The following is a 14,911-nucleotide window of genomic DNA, read 5'->3' as shown; positions in this document are numbered from 1 at the left end:
GACAAGCAACAACACAATTAATTCAGTTTCCCTTCATTACAACTTGGGACTTTAAATTCGGGTCAACAACCCTTCTTCCTTTTGTGCAAAAGCCTCAAAAATGCATAGCATTTTATTTACAGGTAGTCCTCGATTTATGACTACAATTGGGCCCAACATTTCTGTTATTAAGTGAAACATTTGTTAAGTGAGTTTTGCCCCATTTTACGACCTTTCTTGCCACAGCTATTAAGTGAATCACCACAGTTGATAAGTTAGTAACATGGTCCCCATTGACTTTGCTTATCAAAAGATTGCAAAAGATGATCCCATGACCTTGGGACACATCAATTATCAAAGGGATGCTACAAAGGTCGTAAGTGTGAAAAACAGTCATAAGTCACTTTTTTCAGTGCCATTGTAACTTTGGTCACTAAATGAACTGTTTTAAATCAAGGACTACCTGTATTTATATGCCATCCATCTCTCCAACTTTTTCCCTCCAGAAACCCAGATTCTAAAGCTTGATTACTTGCAGTAAGTACTGCAAGTACTTACTGCAGTAAGTGCTTGCTGTCTTTCCGGAGACTCACACTAACTTTGGAGACCACTAAAAAATAGTGGTTAGTGTTGCCAACTTTGCACAATCAATGCTTATTCCTTTTGGTTATGACAATTAGCAACGTGCCCTTCAGGTTACTCAAGTCCATTTTTCACTGCGTGGGTAAACCTGTTCAACTCCCATCCCAGTTTCTGAGTGTCCATTTAAGTTTATGCACCATCTCTTTAAGACATTTTCCCACTTTTCAACTGACACTTTTCTTTCTCTGCAGATACCTGATTGTTTAACACCTGATTGTTTATTTCACTAGGTTACCGGCATCCATCTCCGACCATAGTAGCAAGAACAGTAAGGATTCTGCACACACTCCTCGCTCTGGTTAACAAACATAGGAACTGTGATAAGTTTGAGGTGAATACCCAGAGTGTGGCTTACCTTGCAGGTAAAAACCCCAAATCTATGAGGTTTGTATCCAATCCAGTCCAACCCAAACTGGGTAATACACAGCGTTGAAAGCATCCCTCTCAATTCATAACAAAATGTGAGCTGCCAAAAGGAGGGAGCCAGTCTACGTATAATAGTAATAACACTGCCTAAAATGGAAAAGCTATTGATCTCAACCCTTACTCGATCTCCCCATTCCTAGCTATAATAACTTAGAGACCCTCTTTGAATATTTTCACTATATTGCAAGGTTCTCAGTCTTGGCAACTTTAAGGTAGCTGGACTTCAACTTCCAGCTGCCCCATGGTCACGTGATCAAAAATCAGATGTTTGGCAACCAATTCATATTTATGACAGTTGCAGAGTCCCAGGGTCATCTGATCACTTTTTACGACCTTCCGACCAGTAAAATCAATGAGGAAGCCAGATTCATTTCACAACCGAGTTACTAACTTCACAACTGCAGTGATTCACTTAACAACTGGGCCAAGAAAGGTTGTAAAATGGGGCAAAATTCACTTAACAACTGTCTCGCTTAGCAACAGAAATTTTGGCCTCAATTGGGTCATTAAGTCAAGAACTACCCATACCCATTTAGGTCTACAAGCCTTTTCTTTTAAGACGAGAGTCATCATCACAGCACCCAGTGACCCTAAAACAATATCTGCACCCCTCCATTGAAATAATGATATAAAAATACAGACTGAAATATTATGAAGTATCCAACTCTTGTGAGATTTCAGTATTCCTTTGAGGTTCTAAATGTAGGCATTCTCATCACATGGGAACCCAGAGTCAGATTGCCAAAATCATTTGGAGGGTTTGCCAAGATGTAAAGGTATTTATAAAAAAGTTGTGCGGGGGGGGGTATCTTTTGTTGAGGATTTAACAAGAGTCAAGTCATGCTTTAGGATCTTAGAACTTTGTCACAGTGGAGAATTGGCAGTGCAGTGGCTCCCTCGAATTTTATTTTTATTTCTTCTTCTCTGGGAGTTGAAGTCCACAAGTCTTAAAGTTGCCACAGTTGGAGACCCCTGAACTACAGTATTGCATCAAGAACTCCGAATCCTCAGAAACTCAAGATTTGGAGTTCTTGATGCAATACTGTAGTTCAGGGGTCTCCAACCTTGGCAACTTTAAGACTTGTGGACTTCAACTCCCAGAGTTCCTAAGTTGCCAAGGTTGGAGACCCCTGCCATAGTTGATAGTGAGTTTTCACTAAATACTAGAAGAAGAATGCTGTCTCTGCTGTTTGGAAGAAGAATGTGAAATATGCCAAATATCCTTTGAACATTTCTTGTGCTTCCTTCTGTCTGTTCAGCTCTGCTAACCATGTCCGAGGAAGTTAGGAGCCGGTGCAGCTTAAAGCATAGGAAATCGCTCCTCTTGACAGATATTTCAATGGAAAACGTCCCTATGGAGACATATCCCATACACCACAATGAAGCCAGTTGTAGGTCAGTGAAGTTTTGAAAACTTTATTAGAGGATATGGACAGCTCTGTAATAGCCTATCTTAATAGAATTGTGTGTTAAACACAGACATCTGTCCCTTGATGCGGTTTCTTCGGTGCAAAATGACATTTAAGAAGGGTCTTGGAAAGACACTTCAACCCACATGTTACTCTCCAGACGGGAGAAAATTTGTTTGTTTTTGTAAATTACAGCTTATAATTTATGGCTAAATGATTTATGACACAGGGGGAAAAAATGGGGAGGTAAAAGACAAAATTACTTGCAACTAAAATTATTCTGGGAGAAAAAAATAGCTGTAAAGGACTTGACCCTGGAAGACTCGAGCATGGTGTTTCACTAGCTAGATTCATATATGCTTGCTGTGTTCAGACAATATGCTAAATCATAGTTTAACCAGGGTAACTGAATTCCATTTCCTGGGTTGAGTTTACAGAATATTTTTAACGTAACCTAATGGCTGTATTTACAAGACATGCTATGCTGAAATAAATTATGGATGAGAGCCTGGTTCACACAGTAATCTGGTTGGTTTCTCATAATATGCTAAACCATAAATTATTCTACTTCCTTCTATTAATCTACATGTTTCAATAGAAGAGAATATCTATAGTTTGGAGTTGAATTGGTGCTTCTTGGTGGTCTCTGAGCTTGGTTGTTGGCTTGCAGACCTTTCATGACCCAACTAGGTAATATCATCAGTTCTGCTGTTGCTGCTGCTGATGCCACCTAGCTGGGTAATAAAACAGTTGCAAGCAAACACCAAGAACTCTACAGTCTCCATATTGTGTAACCCCAGTCGCAGAATCAGAAAGTCTGGATATTCATATACTGGTAAGATGTAGATTGACTGGTTTGTGGTTTAGCGATTCATGTGTAAACAGCTATTGTGCGAAGTTGCTGTTTGTTTGAACAAGCCAGAATCATACTCGGAGACAGACAGAGCCTTGCTTTGTATCTTTCTGAATTCCTCCTCCTTGAAGGTTAGAAGCTTGTCCTGAACAAACCATTCATAACATGACACATCACTTTAATTCATAGTTTCACTGAATAAATGTTCAACAAACTGCTTTCAGATTACCTTAAAGCAAGGAATGTTTTCTTCACTGACATTCATTCATTGTCTAGGCCCCAGATAAACTGCATCATTACTTATCTCATCTCTCCTTCTGAGGGAGCCTAGTAGAACAGAGAATAAAGCAGCAGTGGTAGAACCTGGGCATCTGCTGAGGTGAAACAGAGTATAAACGATGTGACATGTGTCATGATATCATCAAGCAAATGATGAACTCCATCATTAGCATCACTTGTATGATGGCATCATTAAGTCCATAGCATCAACGTATTTGTTCCAGTTATGTCTTGGTGAAATGCTCAGATCCATTGTGGCCTTGAATCATCTCTCTTCCCACGTTCGGGCCAAAGCAAGAGAGAGCCAAAGCACTAGATGTAAGGTACTGAGTGGGTGCCATCTTGTGCCATCATGTTGTCTGTCTAATGTCTGGCTGTGCTGATAGATAGATAGATAGATAGATAGATAGATAGATAGATAGATAGATGGATGGATGGATGGATGGATGGATGGATGGATGGATGGATGGATGGATGGATGGACGGAGAGAGAGAGAGAGAGAGAGAGAGAGAGAGAGAGAGAGAGAGAGAGAGAGAGAGATATGACTACTTTCTTTTTTTTCTTTAGGACACTAAGAGAAAACCAGCCCTGGTCTTCTCCCAAGAACTCTGACAGACATCTTGCTGCTAGTTACCCAACTGTTGGGCAGATCAGTCCCCGCACAAGGAAATCCATGAGCCTGGATATGGGACAGCCTTCTCAAGCCAACACTAAAAAGCTGCTAGGTTGGTTGGGTGTGTCAAATCTTCTTTTAACCACAAAGATTTTGGCCAGGCATTAACACGACCAGAACAGACAAAGGCCTATTTGCAAACTTGCTTTAGACGTTCTCATCAAATATACCTTTTGTTTTCTGTACAGGTATTCCTCGACTTACGACCACAATTGGGACCGGAATTCCCGTTGTAAGTTGTTGCGGTCGTAAATCGAGTTGGACCCGATTTTACGACAGTTTTTACGGCAGTTTGGTTAAGTGAATCACCGCGGAGGTTATGTTTGTCACATGATCGTTAACAAATCCAGCTTCCCCAACTGGCTTTTTTTTTTTTTTTTTTTTTTTTGCTGGAAATCGGCAAAAAAGGTCGCAAATCACAATCACATGACCGCAGGGCGCTGCAACCAGTCATAAATGCGAGCCAGTTGCCAAGCGCCCAACTTGCGATCAAGTGACTGTGGGGTGGTGCGACGGTCGTAAGTGCAAATTCAGGTCATTAGATCACTTTTTTCAAGGCCATTGTAACATTGAACCGTTGTGAAATGAACGGTTGTAAGTCGAGGACTACCTGTATTAATTAGAGGGGGTGGAACATTGATGGAATCTTAAAATCGTGTTATCTCATATTCCCTACATTAACCCTTCAGTTCCACAGGCTGCCACTTCGCAGCCCATGGATCCTGCTGTCGCTGAAAAAGGAAACCCTGCTTAATTTTTTGCCAGTATTCTTTGAACCACAAACTATTATTTGCAATCGCTGTTTATCCAGGTTGCAAAGTGGATTCCAATAGAAGAGAACATATGTAGTTCAAGGTTGAACTGTGGAGTCCTTAGTTCTCTGTGCTTGGTGTCCACTGATGGTGTTACCTATGTAGTTGGGTAATGAAACGTCCACAAGGATACAACCAAGCTCAGATAACACCAAGGACTGCACAGGAGTGGCATATAGGAGCAAACAAGTTTAACTGGTTTCAATTTTTTGATAGGTACCCGAAAAAGTTTTGACCACTTAGTGTCGGACACAAAAGCCCCTAAAAGACAAGAAATGGAATCCGGGATCACCACACCTCCAAAAATGAGGAGAGTAGCAGAAAATGATTATGAAATGGGTAAGAATTCAAGCAGAATGGCTGAAGAGCTAATTGCTGCGTATATTTAATTGAATGCCTTATACAATTATTTATTTTGCTATTGCTCACGTGGTATGCTAGAATACAATAAAATCTGCCAATACAAACAAATCCACAATATAGCAAAGTTCCCAAGGTTGGAATTAATTTGTGTAGTGGATCTCACACCCGAATCTGTTGTGGTCCGCCAGCAGCCTGAGGAGCAGGCAGCGGAGTCAGAAAGTGATGAGGTTGAGGTAGAACAGGGGCCAGTCCTGGAGGCTGGGGAAGGCCTGGATGAGGGCTCTGCGTCGGAGGCAGAGATGGGGCCAGGGCCATTGGGGAGTGATGCGTGGACTTTGGAGCCTCCAGAGGCTGACAGCAGAGAGGCAGAGGAACAGGAGGAGCCTGTTCCTAGTGCACATATGAGAAAAGCTGCCAGAAGGCAAGAGTAGTTACAGCAAAGAGAACAACTGGGGAGTAGGGCCAAGAGATTATTGGCCCCTTCCATAAGGTTTAAAAGACCAGCAATGGCTCTTGGCCTCTCAAACAGCCGTTGAGAGATTTGCTTCGTGTTTGGATGTATTTCTTTCTTGTCAGCATCTTCTGTTCCTGAACTGCTGCCAAGAAAAGCCTTTGGCAGTTTGCCTAATTATACCAAGGTTGGTGATTAGACTGAAGAATTTGTGTTAAAAAGAATTTGGTTTAATTTAGTTTGGACTATGCTGAGAATGAGTTAATTCTCAGCTGTTCTAATATAGTCTGTTTGTTTTGGAACTCTTTGCGTCTAATACTACCTACTTGGGCCTGGGTCACAACAGTATCTGTCCTGTGTAGCATCCTCTGAAAAGATTTTAAAGGTACACTGGAGAATTTCTTCCTCCCGTTTCATGAGAGAGAACCTTGAAGTAGAAATTGTTCATTGGCTTCTGCCTAAAATCAGAGACCTTACAGAAGTATAAAATAGATCTCACTTTCTTTTTTTTTTTAAATTTGATTTATATGCCGCCCTTCTCCAGAGACTCAGGGCGGCTTACAATGCGTTAAGCAATAGCCTTCATATTTTTGTATATATTTATACAAAGTCAGCTTATTGCCCCCACAAACTGAGTCCTCATTTAACCTACCTTAAAAGGATGGAAGGCTGAGTCAACCTTGAGCCTGGTGAGATTCGAACTTACAGTAATTGCAGACAGCTGGTGTTAATCACAATGCTTTTTAGTCTGCTGAGCCACCAGGCCCTACTAATCGAAATGCTTAAATGAGAATAAAAGCACTTGCATGTTATGAGATGTTAGCATTGTTTATTTTATTGTTCTATTATCTTACTTCCTTTTTGTTGTAAGCTGCCTAGAGAAGCTCCATGGCAAGAGAGGTGACAAATAAATTTAACAAATAAGTAAAACTGTGTGAAAGACACTCACAGACAACTGGGCCTTTTGCCAGTCTGGTTACAGCAATTACTATTGGTCTGAGCTACAGAGATGTTCCATGGTTCAGATAAGATTGGACCTGAATCCTCAGCGGTCTCCCCAACTCTTTCATTTAAAACTTCAGTATGTCTCATAGTTATTGAGGGAGCATTACTTAGAACAGGGGTCTCCAACCTCGGCAACTTTATGCCTTGTGGACTTCAACTCCCAGAATTCCTCAGCCAGCATGCGCTGCTGAGGAATTCTAGGAGTTGAAGTCCACAAGGCATAAAGTTGCCAAGGTTGAAAACCCTTGACCTAGAACATTAGAGCTATTGTCTATTCTTGCTATCCCTGGTTATAACCCATGGGTTCCTTCCTGCAGAAACACAAAGGATATCACCCCAACAGCATCCCCATCTCCGTAAAGTATCTGTATCCGAGTCTAATGTCCTCCTAGATGAGGAAGTCCTCACTGATCCCAAAATCCAAGCTCTGCTGCTGACTGTCCTTGTAAGTATATAATCCAGGTCACATGATGATCCCTCCTGGAAATATTGCTTGAAGAATAACAACTGCAATGGTTGGAGGTCCCTTTCCTATGGAGACCTGTTCCAGAAAGTCCTTACTTTGGGGGACTTACGGAAAGGAAAGTACACAAATCCTGATCAAGCATTTCTGCACAAAACAGGGTAGCCTGAGGAGCAAAACATGTTAGAATGGCATACGTATACAATACAAAAAAGATGCTCTAGAACAGGGTGTCAAACTCAAGGATCTGGCCCACGGGATGCTTAGATCTGACCCGCAGGGTCGCCCTGGAAACAGAGAAGAACCGGCCAATGGTGGCTCTGCCAGTGAAAACAGAGCCATGTGCGGCCCTCCCGAGCTCTGTTTTTGCTGGCAGAGGGTTGCAGGAGGCCGTCGCAGCCAAAAATGGAACTTGGGAACCCGTTTTCTCTGGCAGAGTGCTTGGGCCACCACAGGTGCCCCCACCACAAGTGACATCAAGCTGGCCACGCCCACCCTGGCCACCCCAAACCCCCAAGGTCAAACACAACCCTGATGCATCCCTCAATGAAATCAAGTTTGACACCCCTGCTCTAGAAAGTGTGCAGAGAAGAGCAACAGAGAATGATAAAGGGTCTGAAGGCTGAATCATGTGATGAAGGGTTGAGGGAACTAGATACATCTAGCCTCTTGAAGAGAAGGATTTGGGGGAACATGATTGTCTTGTCTTCCAATACTTGAGGGGCTGTCACATAGAAGAGGGGATTGATCTATTCTCCAAAGCACCAGAGAGCAGGACAAGAAGTAACTGGTGGAAGCTGTTTAAAGAGAGGTCCAACCTAGAAGTGAAAACAAGGAATCAATGGCATAGCTTGTGGGTGCTCCATCACTGGAGGTTTTCAACAATAGCGTCGACAACTACTTCCCCTGGATGGTCTAAGACCGTGATGGCGAAACAATGGCACGCGTGCCCAAAGTGGCACATGGAGCCATGTCACCTAGCACGCGTGGTGTCACCCGTTCCTCTTCCGAGTTTCTGGTGCGCATGCACACACAATGATCAGCTGGCCTTTGTGCATGCGGCAGTGCTGGAAACCGGAAGAGCTGGTCTTCTGTTTTCTGGCGTGAGCATGCGCACTGGCCAGCTGATGAGCATGTGCGCATGTGTGGCAGTAACCAGAAGACTTGCTGGCTGGCGCGCATGCGCACGCCGGAAACCAGGAGTACCTTAGCTGGTATGCGCATGCCTCCTGGGCAGCTCCTCTTCCTGGTCACGGCCCTGACGAGCATGCACGCGAAGTGCTCCCTTTTCAACACTTGGTGCCGAAAAGGTTTGCCATCACTGGTATAAGGTCTCTTGCCTTAAACGGGGTTCGACTAGAAGATCTCTGAGTTTCCTTCCACCTCTTATCATTCTACCGTATGTTCTGTGTCTGTGTGATCTAAGAGCTGCCCGTTTTGACTATCTTCTGTCTGCAACTATAGTTGATTTAATCTTAATAGCTGATTAGAAATTGCAAGCTGATGTTTCTCCTTTCTTCTCTTCCCTCTCCCACTTTTGTCTTTGGACAGGCAACGTTAGTGAAGTACACAGCAGATGAGTTTGACCAGCGAATCCTGTACGAGTATTTAGCAGAAGCCAGTGTGGTTTTCCCAAAGGTCTTTCCTGTTGTGTAAGTGTTGGGTTTTTCAAAGGAAGTAATTTCCTTGCCAAAAAAATAATCTGCGAGATGTGATTTTTGAAGTCTCCCTGGCTCTGGAGGAATTCACTTGAAATTGTGCAGGCAGAAAGAAAAGAATATGATGTACAGTATATATATATTTGGTAGGACATAAATATTACAGGAGTCCCTGCAAACTTGCTCAAGTTTTAAATTGTGTGATGCCTGAAACAGCCTTTTAAAACAGCGTTTCTCAACTTTAGTCATTTCAGGCCATGGGTGGACTTCAATTACCAGAATTCCCCCAGCCCAACAATTGTGGGATCCTCCAAAATTTGTCATGCAGTTTCCAAGAACAGTATAGTATAGCTGTTGGGATTATAGATTAAAAAAAAATAGAGCTGGCTTTGGAGATGAATATGATTATTGTGGGTTTATCTACCTACATCTGCACCCTAGAATTTTAGTGATTGTACTTTGGTGTGGGGCTTAAAAGGTTTGATGGAGTTGTCTAACTAGCACTGGAAATGAAATTCCCTGGCAAGAATAATTGACTTTCACAACCATTTCTATGTCAATACTCATTTCTATATTGTTATAAAAACTTTGCTGGATAAACACCCTTGAAAACCCAATTATTTGCTGCAGTAAAAACCTGAAGGAGATAATCTGATCACACATTGTGTATATTTTGTTGTCTAGGCACAATTTATTGGACTTCAAGATAAATACTCTCTTATCGCAATGTCAGGATCCAAATTTATTGAATCCCATTCATGGGATTGTTCAGAGTGTGGTTTACCATGAAGAATCTCCGCCGCAGTACCAGACGTCTTATCTGCAGAGTATGTATCTTACAACTCCTTAAAGAACTGGGCAGGGCGGGGGGGGAAGGGAAAGGTCTGCTGAGATATAGATTATATAAGACTATTTTAGGTATTCCTTCCAATATTTGTTCTTTATAGCATGTAAGCCAGTGTTTCTCAACCTTGGCCAGTTTCAAATGTGTAGACTTCAACTTCCAGAATTCTCCAGCCAGCAAAGCTTTGAAAAACATTGTTGTGATTTTGAGGCCTAGAGTCACTCAAAACAGTGAGTTCGGTGCAGGGGTGGGCTGCTGGGGGTTCACAGGGGTTCAGGAAAACCTCTAGCTAAGATTCTGTGCAGTTCGGAAAACCCCCAAATCCCAGTTCTGGCTGGCCCCACCCACCCCACCCCTCCCAGGAGTCCCCACGCGGCCTGTTTTGGATGCAGGTAAGTGCAGGGCGTTCATGGAGGCTCGGGGAGGGAGAAAAACAGGCCTACTGGAAGTACGGGAAGTTTCCAGCCTCTGGAGCCTGGGGAAGCCATTTTCACCCTCCTGGGGGCTCAAGAAAAGCCTCCAGAGCCTGTGGAGGGCAAAAATGCTCCCCCCACCGTGGTGCAGGAGGCCGACTAGATCACACCCACCATGGCCACACCCACCCAACAACCAGGCAGAGAACCCCTTCAAAATTTTTGAAGCCCACCCCTTGTTGGGTGGCATATAAACTTAATAAATAAAATTTAAACATTTAAAACTGTATTTTTAAAAAATCTCTTTCATAGGTACCTTGGGCTACCTTTCAAAAGAAAACTGTATAGTAAAGTGACTTGTAATAAAACACCAAAAGGCTTCTTTGAGGGATGGATTTTTTCATTCTCCATTTGGACCAACAGCACTTTTGAGAAGGGGAAGGAAGTTTGATACGGTAGTGGAATGCCTGATCCTAGGAGCTTCTGGGCTCCCTTTCACTGAAGGCCAGAGAGTCACCTCTTGAAAAGGCTTTGTATTCCTCCACTGAGAATTGGAATCCATCATCTGTATCAGGGGTCTCCAACCTTGGCAACTTTAAGCCTGGCGGACTTCAACTCCCAGAATTCCCTAGCCAGCTTTGCTTTCCTGATAGACTGAATTCCCCCCCCCCCCATTTTCCTTCCCAAAAACTAAGGTGCGCCTTATATGCTGGTGCATCTTATACTCCGAAAAATACGGTAATCAGGATATGTAGACCAGGCTTCAACTAAAGAATAAGAAGGAATGATTGCGGATTATGTGGCAGTTAGATTTCTCTCATCATTTTCCTAATAAAACTACTCTCTCTCTCTGTTGCTGCTGCTGTTGATTTCCAGGTTTTGGATTTAACGGTTTGTGGAGGTTTGCAGGACCATTTTCTAAGGTGAGTGATTTGGGCTTCTTTCAGACTGAATGCCACATGGTGGTCTTGGTAAAATCAGAGTGGATGTGAAAGGGCAAGTCCCACTGGAGGTTAATAAGGAAATTATCAGTAGTCACTAGAAACAGCCTAATCTCAGAGCAGTTCTGGGGACCGGGGGTGTGTGTGAGGAGGGGGGCAAACTAGCTGTTCTGATCTTGCAATGGATGTTTCTGATTTGGAAGTTTTCAGCCTTGAAATATTTTATAGTCATATATATCATATGATATCATATATCATGTTCATATATTGTGAATTTTGACCATGGGCATCAGGGGTGGGTTCTACTTACCTTTACTAACGATTTGCAATGGGGCCACGTGCGAAATGGCGAACCAGTAGAATGTTTTACTTCCGGTTCTAGCGAATCGGCCCAAACCAATAGCATTTTACCCCAGCTCCAAATATTGTAGGTCAAGTCATGATGGATGCCTCAAGCATTGCTAGGCAGTCTATTCTTCATCTAGGTCCAGTCCATCGTGCCATGCTTTGCCTTGCTGGTCCTCGTTCACCCATCATAATGGCAGGCCTCTCTCTCTTTCCTTTTCTTGGCCCCTTGTTATGCCAGATGACAAATATCTAGTCACAGCTGAAACCCAAGCACCCCTTTCTCCAGAGGACTCTCCTTAACTGCCATCTAGAATTACTGAGCCATGAACCATTAGCTTAACATGCTATATTAAAAATTATTTTGCTACCAAGGTGACATTGGATGGACACAACCTCAAATTGACTCTGAATTGGTAGAAACAAAGAAACCTGATTTCAGAAGTGGGTGGTGTTAGGTAATCATATTCCTATTTTTTAAAAAATCTTATTTTAAGGTTCTATCCATTATTACCTATGCACTTGAAGTCCAATTATATATTTCATAACACATGAAGGTTTGGTAGCCTAAAAAACTGACATAGGTACCATCAGAAATATATAAAAAGTAGTTGAATGTTGGTTTTTTTCTCCCTATTTTGTGGAAAAGTCAAATAATTAAGAACGTAACCACGTGCAGTCCAGTTGACTTTTTTCAAAGAGCTTGATTCAGAGCATGTAGTTTCTAGCTGACCATTTGTTCCTTTAGCTGGAGGAGATTTGGCTTTAGATCTGGAGTCCTTTGATGTTGGCAAGGGGTAAAAGGAGTTGTCCCAGTTGGAGAAGACTTCTTGGGAAGTGTGGGATCCATTGATTAAGATAAGTGGGGGAGGGGAATGATTCTGATAAAAGAAAAATATTTGTAGCTCAACATTGAACTTATGGGGTCCTTAGTGGTCTCTGAACTTGGATGTTTTCTTGTACAGGTTTTACTATCCAACTAGGTAACATCATCAGTTTTAGAAGGGAGGAGAGTTTATATTCTAGTGGCTTATCCTTTTAGTTGGTGGAAGTTTTCTTGGTGGTTCCTTGAGCCAACAGACTAACCAAGGAGGCATCAAGACAATTCTCACCCATATCAACAGGGCAGGCTACTTATGCATAAACAGAGAACAGAAGCCACTCTCTTCCAGCACTGATTATGTTACCTAGTTGGGTAACAAAACGTCTGCAAGGAAAAAAAACCAAGCTCAGAAACCACCAAGGACACCACCAAAAGCAAAAGAACAAACAAGAAATAGGAAGTTCATTCTTTTTTCATTTTCTTCTAGCAAAGTCAAATACCCGACTATGCTGAGCTGATTGTGAAGTTCCTTGACGCCTTGATCGATACCTACTTGCCTGGAATGGACGAGGAAATCAGTGAAGAGTCCCTTCTAACCCCAACATCTCCTTACCCTCCTGCAGTGCAGAGCCAGCTCAGCATCACTGCAAACCTGAACCTTTCAAATTCCATGACCTCACTTGCAACTTCCCAGCATTCCCCAGGTCAGTTTGCCATCCATTTCTCAATCTGAGGTCCATCCCATTCCAATTCTGGTTTGAGCCATTGGGTCCTTGGGTAGTGGGTGTTGGATCCTTTCTCTCACCCATTGCACCAGAAGTCCCTATCTTCAGTAGGTTTGGCACTCCCACTTATTTAAGGAGACCCATCAGCTTGGATTGAAGAATCAACTAATATATTTAATTTCCGGTGAATACATAGCCAGAACATCAAAATTGATGGTGTCCCCACACTATTCTTCATCTTTCCCTTACTAGTATTTTTAAAGGTTGTGTGATAATTGGAGGATCAGCTAGTTGCACAGGTACAGAGTCACAGATTATTTTTACCTTCAAAAATATAATATTCTTGCCTAAAACAAATTGGGGCTTGTTCCTAACTCACACCTATTACCATACAAAATAAGCTTTGCAGTGCAATTATCCAGTTCGGTGATGCAGCTGTGGAAGTCCTTGGTGCTCTCTGAGCTTGGTAGTTTTCTTGCAGACGTTTCATTACCCAACCAGGTAATACCTTCAATGCTAGAAAGGAATAGGGCAGAGGTGGGCAACTATGGCCCTTTTATGACTTGTGGACTTCAATTCCCAGAATTCCTGAGCTAACATGGCTGGCTCAGGAATTCTGGGAGTTGAAGGCCACAAGTCATAAAAGGGCCATAGTTGCCCACCCCTGGAATAGGGTTTGCTCTCTATTTATAGTGTACTAGTGGCTTGCCCTGTCAGTGTTGGTAGGGGTGTTGTTTTTTTCTTGGAAGTTCCTTAATTAGATCCCTAGCAGTCTGTAGAGATTCTCAGTCATCCAGGTTATGGTTTTCCCAAAGGTGCTTTTTTCAGGAGACGACTGAACAACTGGAAGACATTTTGCTTCTCATCCAAGAAGCTTCTTCATCTCCCCACTATCCTGTCAAAGCTGAAGAAGCTTCTTGGATGAGAAGCAAAACGTCTTCAGAAGAAAAAACAAGAAAGTCCAGTTGCCTCTTGAAAAAGCATCTTTGGGTAGGCCCCAGCAGCCAAGTTAAGAGTGACAGACACCTTCCAGGTCCCTTTCTTCCCTCAAATATCGCCATCTAGTGGTAGCTAGGAAGCATATCTTTTCTGTAGCAGCTCCTGTGCCGTGAAACATCCTTTCCCTGATAATCCAACAAGCTTGCAATCTCTTCGCTTTCTAGAAAGCTGGTAAGAGCTGGCTTTTCTCCCAGGTAGTGGGTTAGCAAGATACATGTTGTTGATTTGGCACTAGGCTTCTAGACCAGACCAGACCAGACCAGAATAGGAATAGGAATAGGAACAGGAACAGGAACAGGAACAGGAACAGGAACAGGAACAGGAACAGGAACAGGAACAAGAGTAGAGTAGAGTAGAGTAGAGTAGAGTAGAGTAGAGTAGAGTAGAGTAGAATAGAATAGAATAGAATAGAATAGAATAGAATAGAATAGAATAGAATAGAATAGAATAGAATAGAATAGAATAGAATTCTTTATTGGCCAAGTGTGATTGGACGCACAAGGAGTTTGTCTTTGATGCATATGCTCTCAGTGTACATAAAAGGACAAGATACATTAGTCAAGAATCATAAGGTACAACACTCAATGATAGTCATAGGGTACAAATAAGCAACCAGGAAACATTAAATATAAATCCTAACGATACAAGCAACAACGTTATAGTCATGCAGTCATAAGTGGGAGGAGATTGGTGATAGGAACAATGAGAAGACTAATGGTAATAGTAATGCAGCCTTAGTGAAGAGTTTGACAGTATTTTCTTGTTTGATTATTATTGCTGTTCCCTACCCAGCTGACTTGTTAGTTG

At 42.5% G+C, this 14,911-nt stretch overlaps 1 protein-coding gene across 1 annotated transcript in view; it reads left to right on the top strand.

Moving 5' to 3' along the window:
* NF1 (neurofibromin 1) overlaps positions 1-14,911 on the top strand; it is a 246,119-nt gene that overhangs the window by 217,091 nt on the left and 14,117 nt on the right. Inside the window, exons 49-57 of the mRNA XM_070932037.1 lie at positions 852-983; positions 2,307-2,442; positions 4,157-4,314; positions 5,291-5,413; positions 7,211-7,338; positions 8,908-9,008; positions 9,699-9,841; positions 11,148-11,194; positions 12,868-13,084. Of these exons, the coding sequence (XP_070788138.1) occupies positions 852-983; positions 2,307-2,442; positions 4,157-4,314; positions 5,291-5,413; positions 7,211-7,338; positions 8,908-9,008; positions 9,699-9,841; positions 11,148-11,194; positions 12,868-13,084 (1,185 nt within the window). The remainder of the gene's footprint in view (positions 1-851; positions 984-2,306; positions 2,443-4,156; positions 4,315-5,290; positions 5,414-7,210; positions 7,339-8,907; positions 9,009-9,698; positions 9,842-11,147; positions 11,195-12,867; positions 13,085-14,911) is intronic.

This window comes from Pituophis catenifer, unplaced genomic scaffold (assembly GCF_029215685.1).
Source record: "Pituophis catenifer annectens isolate HBS135680 unplaced genomic scaffold, rPitCat1.0.hap2 SCAF_1, whole genome shotgun sequence".
Classification (NCBI taxonomy): Eukaryota; Metazoa; Chordata; class Lepidosauria; order Squamata; family Colubridae; genus Pituophis; species Pituophis catenifer.
The sequence above is the reverse complement of the archived record's forward strand: the minus strand, read 5'-3'. Positions and strand labels throughout refer to the sequence as shown.